Genomic DNA, 20,665 nt, shown 5'->3' on the forward strand with positions numbered 1-20,665 from the left:
AAATACATTCATCTCTTGCATGAGCGTGTTCACTCAGCGGCCCTTCAGCTTATACACTTAGAGGAGTGGAGTGCTTCTCCAGTATTTTGAGAGATCAGTGGGGTCTTAGGGCCTGGCACCCCACTGATTTGCAGGATGTTTGCTGGGGATTTCTCATCTTTTATCTTCAGAGGTCACCCCTCCCTCCCGGCTTCCTGCTCACCAGGGCTTGTGTTGGGTTTATGGTTCAGGTCAGCAGCATTGTCACTTGCTGGTCCAAACTGTTCACTCTTCATGCTTAAAGGGAACCTGTCACCTAGAATATGCGTTCTGACCTATCAGCAGACGCATGTGTGCCAAAATTACACCTACCTACCCATTCCTGTGTTATAAAATTGTATAATATGAAAGTAATAAACGTTTTTTCTTTTTCGCTCCTAATTGGGAGACCCAGACAGTGGGTGTATAGCTACTGCCTCTGGAGGCCGCACAAAGAACTACACTTAAAAGTGTAAGGCCCCTCCCCTTCTGGCTATACACCCTCCCGTAGGAGTACGGATTCCTCAGTTTTAGCTTTGTGCGCAAGGAGGTCAGACACGCACGCATAGCTCCATTGTTTTTAGTCAGCAGCAGCTGCTGACTATGTCGGATGGAAGAAAAGAGGGTCTATACAGACTCCCAGCATGCTCCCTTCTCACCCCACTTATGTCGGAGGTGTTTGTAAGGTTGAGGTACCCATTGCGGGTACGGCGGCAGGAGCCCACATGCTGATTCCTTCCCCATCCCTTTTTACAGGGCTCTGGGTGAAGTGGGATTTACCGGTCTCCAGGCACTGAGACCGTGCTCCATCTACAGCCCCTGGAGAAGATGCTGGATGGAGCGGAGTACATCAGGGACATGGCCCTGCTCCTTAAGGTACTCTGTGTCCCCGTGCATTTGGCGCTCACACCGCAGCATGCTGGGTGTTGTAGTGCGCCGGGGGACATCAGCGCTGCGGCGCCTGTGCCATGGCCTCATTCAGCTTAGCTGAAGCAGGCACACTTATGGGAATCGGCCGCGCCGGCCGCTGGGGCTGCGGCACGGCTGGCACTTGTAGTGCGCCGGGGACTTCAGCGCGGCCTGCGCTTTTACGGCGGCCGCGCTGATAACTACAGTCCCCGGCTTTTGCGGCCTGCTTCCGTTCGTTCCCGCCCCCAGACCTGCCAGTCAGGAGAGGGGCGGGACGCTGCCCACGTCTAGGACTCGGTCGCGCCGGCCGCTGGAACAGCGGCGCGGCTGGCACTTGTAGTGCGCCGGGGACTTCAGCGCGGCCCGCGCTTTTACGGCGGCCGCGCTGATAACTCGAGTCCCCGGCTTTTGCGGCCTGCTTTCGTTCGTTCCCGCCCCCAGACCTGCCAGTCAGGAGAGGGGCGGGACGCTGGCCAGTGCATCAGCGCTGAGGGCTGGAGTCGTTTTTACATACTCCAGCCCTCACAGTCAGCACAGAGGGGACACTGTTCCCGCACTTTTGTTTGGGAACTCCCACGGACCGCCCCTCTCCACATAAGCCGGCAGCCATTCTTGCTGACACGCTGAGCTGCAGAGGGGAGCCGGGGAGACCCAGACAAGGCATTCTGCAGCCTCTTACCCGCTGTTCAGCGGGCGGTAAGCAGCCCTCAGGGCTCACCCCCTCTTGTGCTCGTAGTATTCTTAGTATTTTGTTGCTACAAATACTTAGTATTACATAGCGCTGGTCGCCCTTTGGCTATAGACTCTCTCACATGCAGAGAGCCAGCAGCATGTCGCCCGTAAAACGCAAGGGTGCCAAGGCACAGACATTATATGCTTCCTGCACCGCATGTGGGACTTTTCTACCGGCAGGCTCCACGGACCCCCATTGTGTGCAGTGCTCGGCCCCTGCGGCGCTTGCACAGTCGGGACCTCTGCTGGACGTGTCCCAGGGTGTACCACCTGTGAATGCTGTCCAGGTGACAGGAACTGAGTTTGCAGCTTTTGCTGACAGAATGTCTCTCACTATGTCACAAATTCTTGACACATTGCGAGCTAGGCCTGTACTTCAGACCACGGACACTGTGCATGTATTGCCCCCTGGTCCCCCTCAGCTCCTAGCTCCGGGACGGGCATCTACACCTCAGGGTGAAGACTCTGACTCGGACGATGGCCCCGGGCAGCCTAAGCGGGCTCGTTATGACGGGCCTTCACATTCATCTCAATGGTCTGGATCCCAGCGGGATGAATCTATGGGTGATGAGGCGGACGTAACTGATCAGGATTCTGATCCTGGGACCGCTCTCAATCTAGATACACCAGATGGTGACGCCATAGTTAATGATCTTATATTTAACATCAATAAGATGTTGAATATTTCCCCACCAGCTCCTCCTGTAGAGGAGTCAGCTTCGCAGCACGAGAGAATCCATTTCAGATACCCTAAGCGTACATTAAGCACTTTTCTGGACCACGCTGACTTCAGAGACGCAATCCAGAAACCCCACGCTTATCCTGAAAGGCGTTTTCCTAAACGACTTAAAGATACACGCTACCCTTTTCCCTCTGAAGTGGTCAAGGGTTGGACCCAGTGTCCAAAAGTGGATCCTCCAATTTCCAGGCTTGCAGCTAGATCCTTGGTTGCTGTTGAAGATGGAGCGGCACTTAAAGATGCCACTGACAGGCAGATGGAGCTCTGGCTGAAATCCATCTATGAAGCGATTGGAGCGTCATTAGCGCCTTCTTTTGCGGCCGTATGGGCACTCCAAGCTATCACGGCCGGGCTTGCGCGAGTCGACTCAGTCACACGTGCATTTGCCCCGCAGGTAGCACCATTGACCTCGCAAATGGCGGCATTCGCGTCGTACGCGATTAATGCTGTTCTGGACGCTACAAGCCGCACGGCAGTGGCGTCAGCCAACTCAGTTGTTTTGCGTAGGGCTCTGTGGTTGAGACATTGGAAAGCAGATTCTCATTCCAAGAAGTGCTTAACCAATTTGCCTTTTTCTCGTGACCGATTGTTTGGAGAGCGTTTGGATGAAATCATCAAACACTCCAAGGGTAAGGACTCTTCCTTACCGCAACACAGACAAAACAAGCCCCAACAGAGGAGGGGTCAGTCTGGTTATCGGTCCTTTCGAGGACAGGGCAGGTCCCAATTCGCCTCGTCAAAAAAGACTCAAAAGGACCAGAGACGTTCAAATTCTTGGAGGTCTCAGTCACGCCCAAAAAGACCAGCCGGAGGAACCGTTGCCAAAACGACGTCCTCCTGACTTGCGGTCTCCGATGCCCACACCCGCGGTCGGTGGGAGGCTGTCCCACTTTGGCGACATTTGGCTAGCAAGCGTCAAGGACCGTTGGGTGAGAGATATTCTATCTCACGGGTACAGGATAGAGTTCAGTTCTCGTCCGCCAACTCGTTTCTTCCGAACTTCTCCACCACCAGACCGAGCCGATGCTCTGTTGCAGGCGGTGGCCGCTCTAAAGGCGGAAGGAGTGGTGACCTCCGTCCCTCTTCAGGAACAGGGTCACGGTTTTTACTCCAATCTGTTTGTGGTCCCAAAAAAGGACGGATCGTATCGTCCCGTCCTGGATCTGAAGTTGCTCAACAGACACGTAAAAGTCAGGAGGTTCCGGATGGAATCCCTACGCTCCGTCATAGCCTCAATGTCTCAGGGAGATTTTCTAGCATCAATAGACATCAAAGATGCGTATCTCCACGTGCCGATTGCACCAGAGCATCAGCGTTTCCTACGTTTCGTCATACACGACGAGCACCTACAGTTCGTAGCGTTACCCTTCGGTCTGGCAACAGCCCCCCGGGTCTTCACCAAAGTCATGGCAGCAGTAGTAGCTGTTCTGCACTCGCAGGGTCACTCGGTCATCCCGTATCTAGACGACCTGCTTATAAAGGCATCCTCTCAAGAAGCATGCCAACACAGTCTGAAGGTGGCGCTAGACACTCTCCAGACTTTCGGGTGGATTATCAACTTTCCAAAGTCTCATCTAACCCCGACCCAATCTCTGACTTATCTTGGCATGGAGTTTCATACTCTATCAGCGATAGTGAGGCTTCCACTGGACAAGCAGTGCTCGCTACGGACTGGAGTGCAATCTCTCCTTCAGAGCCAGTCGCACTCACTGAGGCGCCTCATGCATTTCCTAGGAAAGATGGTAGCAGCAATGGAGGCAGTCCCGTTCGCGCAGTTTCATCTGCGCCCTCTCCAATGGGACATTCTGCGCCAATGGGATGGGAAATCGACGTCCCTCGACAGGACTGTCTCCCTTTCTCAGACTGCCAAGGACTCTCTACGTTGGTGGCTTCTCCCCAACTCATTGTCACAGGGAAAGTCGTTCCTTCCCCCGTCCTGGGCAGTGGTCACGACAGATGCGAGCCTATCAGGGTGGGGAGCGGTGTTTCTCCACCACAGGGCTCAGGGGACGTGGACTCAGGAAGAGTCCACCTTGCAGATCAATGTTCTGGAAATCAGAGCAATCTATCTTGCCCTGCGAGCCTTCCAACAATGGCTGGTAGGCAAGCAGATTCGGATTCAGTCGGACAATTCCACGGCGGTGGCGTACATCAACCACCAAGGGGGAACACGCAGTCGCCAAGCTTTTCAAGAAGTCCAGCGGATTTTGACGTGGGTGGAAAGCAGAGCGTCCACCATATCTGCAGTTCACATCCCAGGCGTGGAAAACTGGGAAGCGGACTTTCTCAGTCGCCAGGGCATGGACGCAGGAGAATGGTCCCTTCACCCGGACGTGTTTCAACAGATCTGTTGCCGCTGGGGGTCGCCGGACGTCGATCTGATGGCGTCACGGCACAACAACAAGGTCCCAGTTTTCATGGCACGGTCTCACGATCACCGAGCGCTGGCGGCAGACGCCTTGGTTCAGGATTGGTCGCAATTCCGACTCCCCTATGTGTTCCCACCTCTAGCATTGTTACCCAGAGTTCTCCGGAAAATCAAGTCCGACTGCCAGCGAGCCATACTCGTCGCTCCAGATTGGCCAAGAAGGTCGTGGTACCCGGATCTGTGGCATCTCACGGTAGGCCAACCGTGGGCACTACCAGACCGTCCAGATCTGCTGTCTCAAGGGCCGTTTTTCCATCTGAATTCTGCGGCCCTGAACCTGACTGTGTGGCCATTGAGTCCTGGATCCTAGCGGCCTCAGGTTTATCTCAGGGAGTTGTTGCCACAATGAGACAGGCTAGAAAACCATCCTCAGCTAAGATCTATCACAGGACGTGGAAGATCTTCTTAGCGTGGTGCTTGGCTCAAGGGTTTTCTCCCTGGCCATTTGCATTGCCAATTTTTCTTTCCTTCCTGCAGTCTGGGTTGGAAAAAGGTTTGTCCCTTAGCTCGCTTAAGGGTCAAGTCTCCGCGTTATCCGTATTCTTTCAGAAGCGCTTGGCACAGCTTTCTAAAGTACGCACGTTTCTCCAAGGAGTTTGTCATATCGTTCCTCCTTACAGACGGCCATTGGAACCCTGGGATCTGAACAAGGTTCTCCTTGCTCTTCAAAAGCCGCCTTTCGAGCCCTTGAAAGAGGTTCCCCTTTCTCGGCTTTCACAAAAGGTAGTTTTTCTTGTAGCGGTCACATCTCTTCGAAGAGTGTCCGAGCTGGCGGCGTTATCTTGCAAATCTCCCTTCCTGGTGTTTCACCAAGACAAGGTAGTACTGCGTCCAATTCCAGAGTTTTCTCCCAAGGTGGTTTCTTCCTTTCATCTCAATCAGGATATCACTTTGCCATCTTTGTGTCCGCATCCAGTTCACCAATTTGAAAAGGGTTTACATCTGTTGGACCTGGTGAGAGCACTCAGGATTTACATTTCTCGCACGGCGCCTCTACGCCGTTCGGATGCGCTCTTTGTCCTAGTCGCTGGTCAGCATAAGGGATCGCAGGCTTCCAAATCCACCCTGGCGCGGTGGATCAAGGAACCAATTCTTCACACATACCGTTCTGCTGGGCTTCAGATTCCATCTGGACTGAAGGCCCATTCTACCAGAGCCGTTGGTGCGTCCTGGGCGTTGAGGCATCAGGCTACGGCTCAGCAAGTGTGCCAGGCGGCTACCTGGTCGAGTCTGCACACGTTTACCAAACACTATCAAGTGCATACCTACGCTTCGGCAGACGCCAGCCTAGGTAGACGGGTCCTTCAGGCGGCGGTGGCCCACCTGTAGGAAGAGGCTGTATGACAGCCCGTTCATGTGGTATCTTTTTACCCACCCAGGGACTGCTTTTGGACGTCCCACTGTCTGGGTCTCCCAATTAGGAGCGAAAAAGAAGGGAATTTTGTTTACTTACCGTAAATTCCTTTTCTTCTAGCTCCAATTGGGAGACCCAGCACCCGCCCTATCTGTTTTTAGGGTTTCGTTTTTTCGGGTGCACATGTTGTTCACGTTGTTTCTTAAGTTCTCCGATCTAGTTATCGGATTGAATTTGTTTTTGAAACTGTTATTGGCTTTCCTCCTTCTTGCTTTGGTACTAAAACTGAGGAATCCGTACTCCTACGGGAGGGTGTATAGCCAGAAGGGGAGGGGCCTTACACTTTTAAGTGTAGTTCTTTGTGCGGCCTCCAGAGGCAGTAGCTATACACCCACTGTCTGGGTCTCCCAATTGGAGCTAGAAGAAAAGGAATTTACGGTAAGTAAACAAAATTCCCTTCATTACCTTCATATTTCCTATGTAAATAGCAGGGAATATGGTCACAGGGGCGGCGCCTTGCCCTGCATACTTTCTGTGGTATGACGCCCCTGTGGGCGTGATACCATGGAGTCACATGAGTGACGTCACCGTCACTCATTCTATCTTGCGCACATTTACACTTAGGCTCTGTGCGCACTAGGCCGTTTTGCCCGCGGATTTACCCGCGGATTTGCTGCGGAAATTTCTTGAGAAATGTCTGCAATCTTTGTGCAGACATTTCCAAGCAAATCCTATGAGAAAAAAAAATAGCTGTGCGCACGCTGCGGATTTTTCTCAAGAAATTTCCTTGAAGATTTTCAAGAAATGAGAAAATGAGCATGTCAATTCTTTTCTGCAGGTACCTGCGGATTTCTGCAGTACAGCCTGCAAAATCTGCAGGGAACAATCTGCGGGAAAATCGCGGCAAATCCGCATGCGGATTTACCGCGGATTTTTTCCGGAGGTCCGGAAATCTTCCACTCCCAGAAGTTTCTCAAGAAATTTTGAGAAACTTCACATTTCTAGTGCGCACAAAGCCTTACTATTGCGGCAGGCTTCTCTTCCAGGTTCTCGTTGTCAGTTTCAGATGCGCACAAGCTGGCGCGTGAACACCCGGAAACGAAGTCTGCCACAATGCACGCAGGATAGAATGAACGATGGTGACGTTGCTCATGTGGCTCCATGGTATCACGCCCACAGGGGCGTCATACCACGGAAAGTATGCAGGGCAAGGCGCTGCCCCTGTGACCATATTCCCTGCTATTTACATAGGAAATATGAAGGAAATAAAACGTTTTTTTTTATTACTTTCATATTGTACAATTTTATAACACAGGGATGGGTAGGGAGGTGTAATTTGGGCACACATGCGTCTGCTGATAGGTCAGAACGCATATTTTAGGTGACAGGTTCCCTTTAAAGCAGACCCAGATATGCCTCTGCAGCATCAAAGGAGCAAAATGGCACTGACGCCAGCCCGGTCCATGGCTTCTTTGACTTGGAAACTGGCTACCTGTGAGGCTGCTGTGGTGGTCAGTAATCACGGGAACAAGTAAATTGTTGAATTAAAAATGTCTCCATTGTTGAGATGAGACAACCCCTTTATGGACTTCCAATATTTCCAGTGTAGATTGGTCTGTAGGTCTCCACTGCTGCCCTATCTGCGCTGTGTAGGATAGCTGGGTACACATGGAGCGCTGAGGTATGGAGTTTTGTGATTATTGTCATGTATAATGATATTGCCAGCGATTTGCCTCTGTCCTCTCCTGTACTGTATAGGGCTGCACAGAGGCCTGACTGGCTTATAGATCAGGGCTTGCTTGTTGGGTTGTGTGTGACAGTATATCGGATTCCTCAGCCTCGTTTGATATATTGTATCTCCTTCTTTGCTTCTTGCATCTGTAGGTACCCAGTTGGACTTGTGTTAGTCACATTCTTTATAGTCATATACTTATATAAGTGAGTAAAACAATGTACTTTTCTGTCTGCCAGTTCTCTTCCGCAACCAGAGACGGCCTCTTCTTTGCAAGCTGAAAACTCAGACGACAGAACTGCTGAACTGACGGAGGCACAAGGTTAGTCCTGTATCCATTAGTGTGCGCACGTGCTGGAGTTCCTGTATACGCCAATATATAATATTCAACAACCACTTTTTTTTAAAACTTGTAAGGACCAGGACCAAGGGAACCTGACTGCAGGATTTACTCCTATTAACTAATTACAGCAATGCTTTGTCATTAATTGTCAAGCAACCCCAATGTTAGGCTATGTGCGCACGTTGCGTACTGGCCCTGCAGAAATTTCTGCAGCGATTTGAACAGCACACGTGCACTTCAAATCGCTGCAGAAAGAGTCCGAATGAAAAAAAGCCGATTCCATGCGCTCTGAGTGCAGCCCCTCCCATAGACATAGCGGGGGCTGCAGGCAGAGCGCAGGAAAGAAGTGACATGTCACTTCTTAGAACGCGCGCTTCGGGCAGCAGTCGAAGCGCTGCGCTCTTAGACGCCACGTGCGCACGGCTCCTGCATAATCTTCATAGATTATGCTGGGGACGCAGGACGCATGCAGTTGCGCTGCGGTGCAGATCACAGCGTAACTGCATGCAATTACGCAACGTGCGCACATAGCCTTAAGGGAAAGTTGCTTGTATAAACATAAGATCAGCCTTTTAATCTTTTGTTCTAGCACATTCTAATTAGATTGACTAGTCGTAGTCGCCTGTACTTGTGATGAGAAGCCCAGCCAGCCCATATCACGCCCATAGTGGTCCCTGTATTCCCCCTCTGTTTCCTCCCTACACCACACACATCCCTGTGGCGACCGCTGTGACCTCGTGTGATCTGCCGGTGTGCCATTACCATGTACCCTCACACTGCATAAAAACAAACCTTTTTTTCTTCCAGCAGTGCTATATGGGGTCCTATATTTTGTGTGACAAGATGTAGTTTTAATTGGTCTCACTTTGGAGTAACTTTAGCTTTTTATAACACTCTTCTAAAGGTAGAATAAACACCCCCCCCCCCCCCCCCACCCCCCATAGCTGATCAGATATTTTTCAGCCAGGTGTGTTTTACTCTTAAGCGCTTTTCTACATTACCCTCTGAGCCTTGTTAAAGACCATAAAATTAGCACTAGATCAGAAGCCCCATATCTCTGAAACAGAATAGCAGATTAAAAACATACAAAATACTCTGGAGCAGTAAAGTAAAAACTTGCCACTTTTTTTAACCCTTTAATGATCTAGGATGTACATATGTCCTTGGTCACCTCCCTCCCTTTGATGTGAGCCCACATCTTTCCCTGCACATGTGCAGCTAACACGCGTGGGTGGATCTGTGATCCACCCACACCTGTTAATCCATTAGATTGCGCTGTCAAACTCTGCCAGGGTGGTCTAACGCACTCTTGCAAGGTTCGCGCTGTTCACCGCCACGATTGGCGGCCCTGTGATGTGATCACAGGGCGCCAATAGGTTGCTTTAACAGCATGGAGTCAGCTGATGACCCCTGTCGCTGTCATGACTCACTCCCTGTGAACGCCAGCAGAGCGCTAGCACTTAGGAGAGCAGCATTTCTGCTGATCAGAGCAATGCTGAAGTATCACTCTGAATAGTAGAAGCAATTGGATAGCGTAGGAATAATGTCCCCTAGGGTGAGTAGTAAAATCACTAAAAATGTAAAACACAAAGTTTTTAAAAATATGAAAAAATAAAAAGTTAAAAAAACCTCCTTTTTTCCCCCATTAAAAATAAAACCGTAAAAACACCCACGTTGTATCGCCGCATTCAGAAATGCCCAATCTATCAAAATATAAAATTTATCTGATCAGTAAATGTGGTAGTGTGAAAAAAATTCCAAACACCAAAATTACGGGAGGGTTTTTTTTTTTTTTTTTTTTTGTCGCTGCAACATTGCATTAAATGAAACAGGTGATCAAAACATCCAAAAATAGTACAGTGGAACCTCTCTTAACGAGTAACCCAGGTAACGAGAATTTCGCTTAACAAGGAAAGCTTTTTGTAGATTTGTAACTGTTTACGAGAAAGCTTTGCTGTACGAGCAAAATACTAACCGCACACACTTCCGGTTCCGTACATCCACCGCGCTCTGACCCACTCTTACAGTCCGCACAAACACACACGCACAAACACACATGCACACACATACAGTATTATGCTCGCCTTACCCTTCCGTTCCATCGCCGGCCTCATGGTTCTTGTAGTGTACCAATACATCGCTACGAGGGAGGAATCCTCGCGGCGAACTACAGGACCCAGGAGGCTGGCGCTGGAACGAAAGATAAGGTGAGCATAATGTGTACCTTCCGGTCCATCGCCGGACTCCTGGGTCTTGTAGTTCGCCGCTCCAGGATGGGTATCCGCAACCAACGCGATGAGGCAGGAACTTCGGCTGTCAGCCGCTACTCAAAGCCAGCGTGCTGACCAATCAGAGGCTAGCGGCTCCTGCCTTTGACGTCAGCGCTCTGGCAGCGAAAGTTCCTCCCTCGTTGCGATGGTTACCAGATTCACAGACCGTACCGGCGAGCTGTAAGAACCGGGAGGCCGGCGATGGAACGGAAGGTAAGGTGAGCATAATATGTGCGTGTTTGTACAAGTGTACGAGTGTGTACGGACACAATAGGGGACCAGGATGGGACATGTAACAAGTTGTGGAACGAATCGTCTGCATTGCAATGATTTCCTATGGGAAATCTTGCTTTGACCGAGTAACTTGGTTAACAAGCACACTCCCAGAACGGATTGCTCTCATTGACCAAGGTTCCACTGTATAATTAAAAACGTCAGCTCAAGACACACAAAAAATAAGCCATCAACGAGCCACAGATCCCGAAAAATTTAAAAGCTACGGGTCTCAGAAAATGGTGACAAAAGCGCAATTTTTTTTTTTTTTTTTTTTGCAAACCACTTTCTCAAACCTACAACTTTTGTATTTTTTTTTCTTTTGGGACATGCTGTTGGTAACCATATCAATGAAAGATGTTTTCGTCACCATATTCTTATTTTTTTTTTTTTTTTGTCAATTGGCATTCACCATCCTGGGCGAATTAAGATAGTATTTTAGCATGTGCTATATAATTAGTGTTGTCTGAATTGAATAAAAAAAACAAAATTACTCAAGATAACTTACAAAAAAAATGTCTTGATAAATTCTTTTCTGAGGGCCTTAACTTTTTCAAATATTTGTTTTGAGAGCTGTATAAGCACTTGTGTTTTTTTTCTTGCAACTTTCATCGTGCTGGATAGATCATCATATAATTTTGTTTTCCTGTTTGGGATGTGATGGTACCTGATGTGTGTCTCCTTTTGAGTATTTATTTATGTTGGGGTACGTGCCTATGATCCGGGCATGCTGCATTCTAGATAGCGTCATTCTTCTTGCCGAGACACTCGTGTTGTCTGCGGGAGAACACCGCATCCGGGCCCACTCTCAGGGTTCTGGGCGCAGCGAATTTTCGCTGTGTTTTCCCGCCGAGAACATTTGCGTCTCCGCAAGCATAAACTGACATACTGTAGCTTGGAAAGTTGCATCGCAGATCAGTTTACACTCTGTAGAATAGTACAGTGGACAGTAGGTTTCTATAAATCCCATCCACTGTGCTGCTACTGTACAACGCAGCGTTTTGTATGCGGCAAAAACACGCTGCGGCAAAAACGCTATGAACATGGATTGTGTGCACTCCCCTTTATAGTAAACTACTTGCCTTTAATCTGTGGCCAACCTGGAGGCCAGTGTTGGGGCTCCAGTTACCACAGCATCCATGATTGCATTACAGACAGTAGAGAAAGTGACAGAGGGAGTGATCTCCCTCTGCAAACCCCTTACATGCTGAGGTCGCTATTGACATGGGCATGTTAGGGGTTAACTGAGCCATTGCAGAGCGCTGACAGCGCTCACTCTCCGCTGCTGTGCCTGTGCTAGTAGCGGGGAATGAGCACTGCTAGACAGGACCCTGCGATCGCAATGCCAGGTGAAGATTCATAGCCTTTTGACATCTTAATAGACACCTGCACATTATATTGGGACGTGTTAAAGCAGTGCTTTGATAGGAAGGGGGTTAACATTGCCCCAAATAATTTCTGGGCATGCATGTGTCTGTGAACATTGTTCCAGATAAACCTGCAATTTCTGACTGAGTAATGCACATAAAGTATTTTAAAGAGAACCAACTATCAGGATATATATATTGTTAAGGCAGTGCTATACTGGAGCTGGGATGCTGAATGTAAGCATAGCTTCTGTTCAGAGATTGGAGGTTTTATTTCAGAAATATCTGCAAGTAAAGTTCCAGCAATGCACTGCTATTTGATTAACAGGTGCAACAAGAAGGGAATATGTGGGTTGATTTTGCTATCTATTCCCGCCCCTGTCTGCTGCCTGACCTCTGTAGATGCTAGACTGTACGGGCTCCTTCCAGGTATGAGTCATTTCTGCTACGTGATAGGTGTGTATTCAAAATGCAGCCCATACAGTCTAGCATATACCAAGGCCAGGCAGCAGACGGGTGGGAATAGAAGCCAAAACCCAACCCCACATATTCCATTCCTGTTGCACCTGTCAATCAAATAACAATGTATCGCTGGAACTTTACTTGCATGTATTTCTGAAATAAAACCTCCAATATCTAAACAAAAGCTATGCTTACATTCAGCATCCTAGCTCCAGTATAGCCCTGTCTTTACTTTATATATGAAAATCCACATGGTTGGTTCCCTTTAATTCTGATATACATATAATCTATACAATGATGGTTTGTAATCCAAATATAGGCGCACTAGGCACTTCCAAACATAGGGTAGAGGGCAGAGATCTTGTGAAAGAGATCAATGACCTCGAGCAAACGGGATGATGTCCCTTATGGATGCAACTTGTCAGTCATTGTTGGGGAAGAAAAGGCTTTTACAAGTATGAAGTCAATGAAAACTGGGGTGTAGTGTTTGCTAGAAAACTGGGCGACTTACTTAAAACTAGCTATGGAAGGTGTTGCTATTGGATATTCCAGATTGCAGACTCTCAGAGAAGGGTTTCAGTTATTCGAGCATAGACAAGGGGGGAGTTCAGCGCAGTGTGTGGCGAGAAGGCTCCAGAAAGGGGAAGAGAAAGCATAATGAAACAGAACAGACCTTAGACAGTGATGATGGTAAGTGATTATTTGCTTTGGGGGATTTTATCCTTGTACAGGGCAAAGATGTGATGGAGAGTCGTTTTGCGTAATTACAATTTCTATTTTCTGTAGCTGCAGCCTCAGATAGTGGGCAGAATTCTTCTGAAGAACAGGAACGATCTCCACAAAAGGCCAAAGTCAAGAAGACAAACCGTTGCCACATGTGCCGCAAAAAAGTTGGACTTACAGGTCAGTACCGATAACGTTCTCTGTGGTCAGAAATGGCATTGCTCAGCTGCATGCTGGAAAGGGGTACTGTGTCAGAGGGAAACGTTCACTTTATGCTGAGGAAAGTCTAAAAACGTCTGAGGTTTCCCCTTTCTTGCAGTGAGATCCACAACATCATTTGACAGGTTAGGCTAGTTTCACACTTGTGTTCAGCGGAGTCCGTCACTATGGAGAATAGCACAGTCCGTTAACGCACTGCGCTATTCTCCATAGACTTGTATGGATGACGCACTGTAACGCAAGTGTCAGCGTTGCATTCGCCGGACGACGCAGCATCGTTATTTTGACGCTGCGTCGGGCGGAAGGAACGCAGCATGTAACGTTTTTTTGAGCAGCGGAATCCTTTGGATTTCACTGCGCATGCTCTCCCTGGCTCCCTCCACCCGTAACCAGGTTACACATCGGGTAACCAAGGAACCCTGGTTACGTGTGCCGGGAGCCCGACACTTCCCCGCTCGGCTCCGCTCCCTCCCTCACACAAAACACACACACTCTCACCTGTCCCCCAGCGATGCAGTCCCCGCGGCACTGACGTCCTCAGCCATGGCCCCGCTCGCCTCCACCCACTTCGCACTCCGCCCCCGCACACATTGTCGGCTACTGTGAGTGATCGGCTGATCACCCGGCGGCCGGCTACTGTGAGTGATCGGCTGATCACCCGGCGGCCGGCTACTGTGAGTGATCGGCTGATCACCCGGCGGCCGGCTACTGTGAGCGATCGGCTGATCACCCGGCGGCCGGCTACTGTGAGCGATCGGCTGATCACCCGGCGGCCGGCTACTGTGAGCGATCGGCTGATCACCCGGCGGCCGGCTACTGTGAGCGATCGGCTGATCGTTCACAGTAGTCTGCCGACTGTAAAACTGGAAAAAAAAAAACCAAAACGAATTGCGTTGTTTTGCAGCATCCGTTGCATCCGTTGTGCCACTATATGCAACACATCCGTTGCATCCGTCACACAACGCAATGCAACGGATACCGTTCAACGCAAGTGTGAAACTAGCCTTAGAGACATTAAAAAGTGAGACCTATCAAAAGCTGTGAAGCTTTATATATTCATACCTGAAATATTACGTATTACAACTCCTCAGCACTATAAGAAGCCCCAGACATCCTCTGATTTTAGCACAACTCCCTGTATCCCCAATCTAATGTTCAGAGCCTAGTAATTGCATGTAATGACTCTCGCCCCAGTGTCATATATTTTTTTTTTTTTTTTTAAGTGTACAAAAACAGCAGCTTATTGGAGTGGAAACCCTTTAGGGAATAATTTCTTTCTTGTGACGGTTTTTGGAGTTTTTCTAGTGCTGAAGCTTTTTTTTTTTTAAATTTCTTTTAATACGTTTTAATTTCGAAACTTATCATTCCAAGATCTATTGATTAACCCTTTCCTATCCTGAGCCCCCCGGGGTGGGGGTGGGGGTGCGTTCCAAAAATTCAGTTACGCTCCTTTTGTCGGGCCACTGCCTGGTTTATCATTCACATGTGAATAAATTGATTTTCCTATTGATTTATTTTACAAAATTCATTCATATTGCAAAATTCTGTTTTGATCGTTTTTTTTCCCTAATTATAATAGGATTTCAATGGGCAGCACAGGAAATCTTATTGGCTAGGAAGAGTTTAAAATGAACTTTATTGGTAAAAAAAACAAAAAAAAACCCTTTAAGGTTATCTACCCCACTGGCATAATAAAAAAGAAAATTAAAAAAAAGCTTTTTTTTTTTTTGCCAGTGCCTGGTTTGGGGTGGATTAGCGCAAAGGTTTTCTTTTACCAGTAACATTCATTTTTAATCAATAGATCTTGAAACAATAAGTTCCACAATTAAATGTGTTTAAGATAAAATTAAAAAAAAATGTCCCTGTGCTGAGATCTTATATATGTGCCCCTGCTGTGTATTGTGTAATGTCAGCAGTGTCTCACCGTACAGGGAGATGGTCTGATCATACCACAGCTCCTGGGCTGGGGAGAAATTAAAAAAAGTATACAGACATTACAGTACGGGATGACAAATTCATTCATTCTTTGAGGTAAAACATTTTTAACACCGAGTAAATGTTTTACCTCACAAGATAATCGCCTGTGATCACGTCCTGTAATGTGTGCATAGTCTTGTGTCCTCCCAGGAGCGGTGGAATGAGCTGAACATGTTCTTGTACAGTCACACACGAAAAACCACCCTTGCTCATTTAAGTAGCAAAAAGGATTTCCCATAGAAATAAATAGGAAGAGTTTTCCAAGGGTTTTGGCTTCATGAAACTCTATGAGAACATAGCCGAATGCCCCCCTTATTTGTGGTTGTGTAGAAATTGTTAGCTCACAGAGCAGGTTAATGTCCAATATAAACATGAAGAAAAATGGTGCTTGTGAGACCCCTGGGTCCTCTTTATAGTAATGATAGGAGCCGATCGGGGGTTTCTATGGCGGCGGCTCACTCTGCTGTGACGCAGCGCCCGAGGCTCTCCCCACTAATGGATTTGTAACCCTCCAGTTGGCGCTCTGCCACCATGTTACATCAGACCAGGCCTCCGATTACAACAAATCAATAGAAGCAGACTGCTGGCACTCACATCTGATGCTTTTGTCAGAATTGTGGTTTATTACATAAATGCAACAGCGATTAAAGCATGGATGAGGGCAATTCTGCCTGTTACAAACCTTTTCTTATTGCATTGGGGTTGGTGTGCTTGTGAAGATACAGTTTGGACCAGTGGTTTGGTCGCACCATTGGTCCCAACCATGCACTCTTTACCTCTGCAGCATCGGATTGGCGCAGCAGGACTGACACTGGGTGGATCCAGGTTACTTTAATAATTATTTTTATATAGTGCTAACATATTCCTCAACACTTTATATACATTAACACTGTTTCTCGGGCTCACAATCTAAATGACCTATCAATAGGTCTTTGGAGTGTGGGAGGAAATCAGTGCACCCAGAGGAAACCCACACACATATGGAGAAAACATACACACTTCTTGCAGATGCTGTTCTTGGTGGGATTTGAACCCTGGAACCCAGCGCTGCAAGACTGCAGTGCTAACCACTGAGCCACCGTGCCACCATGGAGTATAACTTGGCAAGGTACTGTGTTCCTTGCCTAGGAGACCAGTTACCCCTGATAAACTGCAGAGGTGGCCAGTAGCCTAGACAAGAAGCAGTATAATGTAAAATCAGGAAGAAAACACTCTGTTCTTGTGGAAGGAGAGAATTTTTTGAGAGCGAAATTACAAAGCTGCTATTCCTAACTAGCCTTTAGCACTTTTACCCATGTCCCATGGTGAGGGATCTCCCGGGGCCATGTGGTGGACCAGTGATGACCCCAGTGGCTGGGTAGCCTATAGGACAGACCTTGATGGTGGATCATTAGGATATTCTTCCCGATTCTTTGCGGCTTGTTGTGCTGGTAGCCTATAGGACAGACCTTGATAGTGGATCATTAGGATATTCTTCCCGATTCTTTGAGGCTTGTTGTGCTGGTAGCCTATAGGACAGACCTTGATGGTGGATCATTAGGATATTCTTCCTGATTCTTTGCGGCTTGTTGTGGTGGTAGCCTATAGGACAGACCTTGATAGTGGATCATTAGGATATTCTTCCCGATTCTTTGCGGCTTGTTGTGCTGGTAGCCTATAGGACAGACCTTGATAGTGGATCATTAGGATATTCTTCCCGATTCTTTGAGGCTTGTTGTGCTGGTAGCCTATAGGACAGACCTTGATGGTGGATCATTAGGATATTCTTCCTGATTCTTTGCGGCTTGTTGTGGTGGTTGCATATAGGACCGACCTTGATGGTGGATCATTAGGATATTCTTCCCGATTCTTTGCGGCTTGTTGTGCTGGTAGCCTATAGGACAGACCTTGATAGTGGATCATTAGGATATTCTTCCCGATTCTTTGCGGCTTGTTGTGCTGGTAGCCTATAGGACAGACCTTGATGGTGGATCATTAGGATATTCTTCCTGATTCTTTGCGGCTTGTTGTGGTGGTTGCATATAGGACCGACCTTGATGGTGGATCATTAGGATATTCTTCCCGATTCTTTGAGGCTCGTTGTGCTGGTCGCATATAGGACAGACCTTGATAGTGGCTCATTAGGATATTCTTCCTGATTCTTTGAGGCTTGTGGTGGTTGCATATAGGACCGACCTTGATGGTGGATCATTAGGATATTCTTCCCGATTCTTTGCGGCTTGTTGTGCTGGTAGCCTATAGGACAGACCTTGATAGTGGATCATTAGGATATTCTTCCCGATTCTTTGCGGCTTGTTGTGCTGGTAGCCTATAGGACAGACCTTGATGGTGGATCATTAGGATATTCTTCCTGATTCTTTGAGGCTCGTTGTGCTGGTCGCATATAGGACAGACCTTGATGGTGGATCATTAGGATATTCTTCCTGATTCTTTGAGGCTTGTTGTTGTAGGCTAAATGTGTAGAGCAGCGTTGATGACTCCTCGGTGAGGAGTATGTAGGTCACTAGATACAGGTTGTAAAGGACTTAGAAGATCTTATAGTTTCCAGTTCTTGCCTAAGCTCTTCATTGTAGTAGACAAGATGATGATTGCCTTATTGTCTTTTGCTGGACAGAAATATGCGTATATATAAATTTAATCCAATTTTTGTTTTCCAGGCTTTGACTGCCGCTGTGGGAATATATTCTGTGGGACACATCGTTACTCCGACGTGCACAGTTGCTCCTATGACTATAAAGCTGATGCAGCTGAAAAGATCAGGAAAGAAAACCCTGTTGTGGTCGGGGAGAAGATCCAGAAAATTTGAAGGCGCTCTCCAGTCTGTGTCCTGGATGTCACCAGCATTTTGGTGTGGACTGTTGTGGGATGTGACAACCCCACCGTTATCATCTTGACTCTACATCCAGGAATACAGTTCCTTCTGTATCATCATTACTGCTTTTTTTTTTTTTTTCCCCTTTTTCTTATTACAGCTTTTTCCCCCCTGAACCCTTACAATTGAAATAAGGATAAAACCACACACACAAAAAAAACCTTTAAAAACTCTGTAAACTGTCTCCAGGTTTATCCATACTGTGCACAACTGTTAATGAGGGCGAGAGGATGTGATGGAGAATGTACTCTCTGGATGCGGCTTCTCCATGACCGGACTCCTGACTCTTACACCCGATGAACTCCTCCCAGAACTAAACGGATCGACATTTTATTGGACGCGTTAATCAAGTGTGCTTGAGCTCTGGCCCTTTTTCAACGGAGAAGCATATGTTTGTTTGTTTTTTTTTTTCTTCTGCATCATATTGTGTGATTGAGTGGGTGATTTAAGAAAGGAAATCTTTAATTATAGAAGAAAAAACGTATCCATTTTAGTGTTGGAAACCAGTTTTGTTTTTTTATTTTTGTTTGTTTTTTTAACTCCTTCCCCAGTGGATTTTGCATGTGTTTGCTCAAAGCCCAGCCTTCATGGGTGGCTTCAGAGAATGGTATGCCTGTAGGAGGCGGCACTGGTTGTGAGCGGGGCTGGTGCACCCGGACTGAGCGTTTATTTCAAAGGCCTTCCGTTTGCTTCTGGCCGTTAAACATTATAAATCTAAAATCTTTTTGTTTCATTTTTATAGTAGATATAATCAAACGTGTGAGCGCCAGCCACATACCGGCCTCTCACCAAAGGTTTTATGTTTATGTCCGTTTGATTTAAATAAAATATAAAAGCTTGTGTCTCGTGTTCGGTCACACACCCCGCAGTCCCTACTGATTAAATTATAGGAGACAGAGCTTCCCTGTTTGGGGGAAGAGTCTTCAGTGTTTAATTTTTTACTTCTGATTATGTAAATGTATATACGGCACCTTTTATATTCATACCTTAGGCCAAGTGTGCAAAATTTCTGTGGCCTCAATAGGGACCCCTTAGCGGTCACCTGGTGTATAAAAAAAAACAAAAAGGGCTGTCTTCTGTAAAAGGTTCACATTTTATTCGAAGATCTTTAATAGCAACTAAATAAAATTAGATTAAACACACAGGAGTCTCGGGTGAACAGAAAAACGAGGTAAAGGGGTCACAACAGGGGTACAGAAGGGCCGTATTGTAGAAAAAGGTATTGCTTAGTCACAATGTGATTCAGTGGTCTAGGGGTAAGGATAGCTTAAAGGAAACTTGTAGTATTAAGCCGGGGCCACATGGCCTAATCACTACTGTGATCGTCGCATGACACTCTGCTCTTGCTGGCAGTACAGCGGGAGCCGAGTAGCATGCGAGTATCACTGTGACTAAGGTGCAGTCAGACCACAGGTGCAGTCAGACCACAGGTGCAGTCAGACCACAGGTGCAGTCAGACCACAGGTGCAGTCAGACCACAGGTGCAGTCAGACCACAGGTGCAGTCAGACCACAGGTGCAGTCAGACCACAGGTGCAGTCAGACCACAGGTGCAGTCAGACCACAGGTGCAGTCAGACCACAGGTGCAGTCAGACCACAGGTGCAGTCAGACCACAGGTGCAGTCAGACCACAGGTGCAGTCAGACCACAGGTGCAGTCAGACCACAGGTGCAGTCAGACCACAGGTGCAGTCAGACCACAGGTGCAGTCAGACCACAGGTGCAGTCAGACCACAGGTGCAGTCAGACCACAGGTGCAGTCAGACCACAGGTGCAGTCAGACCACGCCGGTGCTGCGGAGGGAGGGATTTACCCACCTCTCTTCTCAGTAACCGGCTATTACCATTCTCTCCCTGCACTCGTGGTACACTGGTGTACCATGAGTGCAGTGTGATTTTTTTTTTTTTTTTTTTTTTTTTCCTCTCCCCTCTTGCTCCATAGACTTGAATGAGTGCGGCAGAATCTAGGATCGTATTAGTCGCAGCATGCTGTCATTATTTTCTCGGTCTGATTAGGGCTGAGAAAATAATCGCTCATGAGTGCTAGTACATAGGTTAATATTGGTCCGAGTCACTCGCTCCGATTTTCATGCCGTGTGTCTTAGGCCTTATAAGTATATGCTGCCATATGCCCAGCATGAATGAAGCACAAGTGCAAATTATCCACAGCATCTACCCATTACTCCTTAGCTTGGGATACTTGACTTCAGCCCTGACATGTGCATTTCATGTGGGCTTCTTCAGGGGCT

At 47.7% G+C, this 20,665-nt stretch overlaps 1 protein-coding gene across 2 annotated transcripts in view; it reads left to right on the forward strand.

Annotated features, from left to right (window-relative positions):
* The window catches only part of ZFAND6 (zinc finger AN1-type containing 6), a 45,282-nt gene extending 26,024 nt beyond the window's left edge, over positions 1-19,258 (forward strand). Inside the window, exons 4-7 of one of the 2 annotated variants that reach the window (XM_075346108.1) lie at positions 8,152-8,234; positions 13,180-13,317; positions 13,414-13,530; positions 18,204-19,258. In XM_075346108.1, the coding sequence (XP_075202223.1) occupies positions 8,152-8,234; positions 13,180-13,317; positions 13,414-13,530; positions 18,204-18,352 (487 nt within the window). In that variant the 3' untranslated portion in view covers positions 18,353-19,258. The remainder of the gene's footprint in view (positions 1-8,151; positions 8,235-13,179; positions 13,318-13,413; positions 13,531-18,203) is intronic. The other variant, XM_075346109.1, reaches the window with a different exon arrangement.
* The last annotated feature ends 1,407 nt before the right edge of the window (positions 19,259-20,665 follow it).

This window comes from Anomaloglossus baeobatrachus, chromosome 4 (genome assembly GCF_048569485.1).
Source record: "Anomaloglossus baeobatrachus isolate aAnoBae1 chromosome 4, aAnoBae1.hap1, whole genome shotgun sequence".
NCBI lineage: Eukaryota > Metazoa > Chordata > Amphibia > Anura > Aromobatidae > Anomaloglossus > Anomaloglossus baeobatrachus.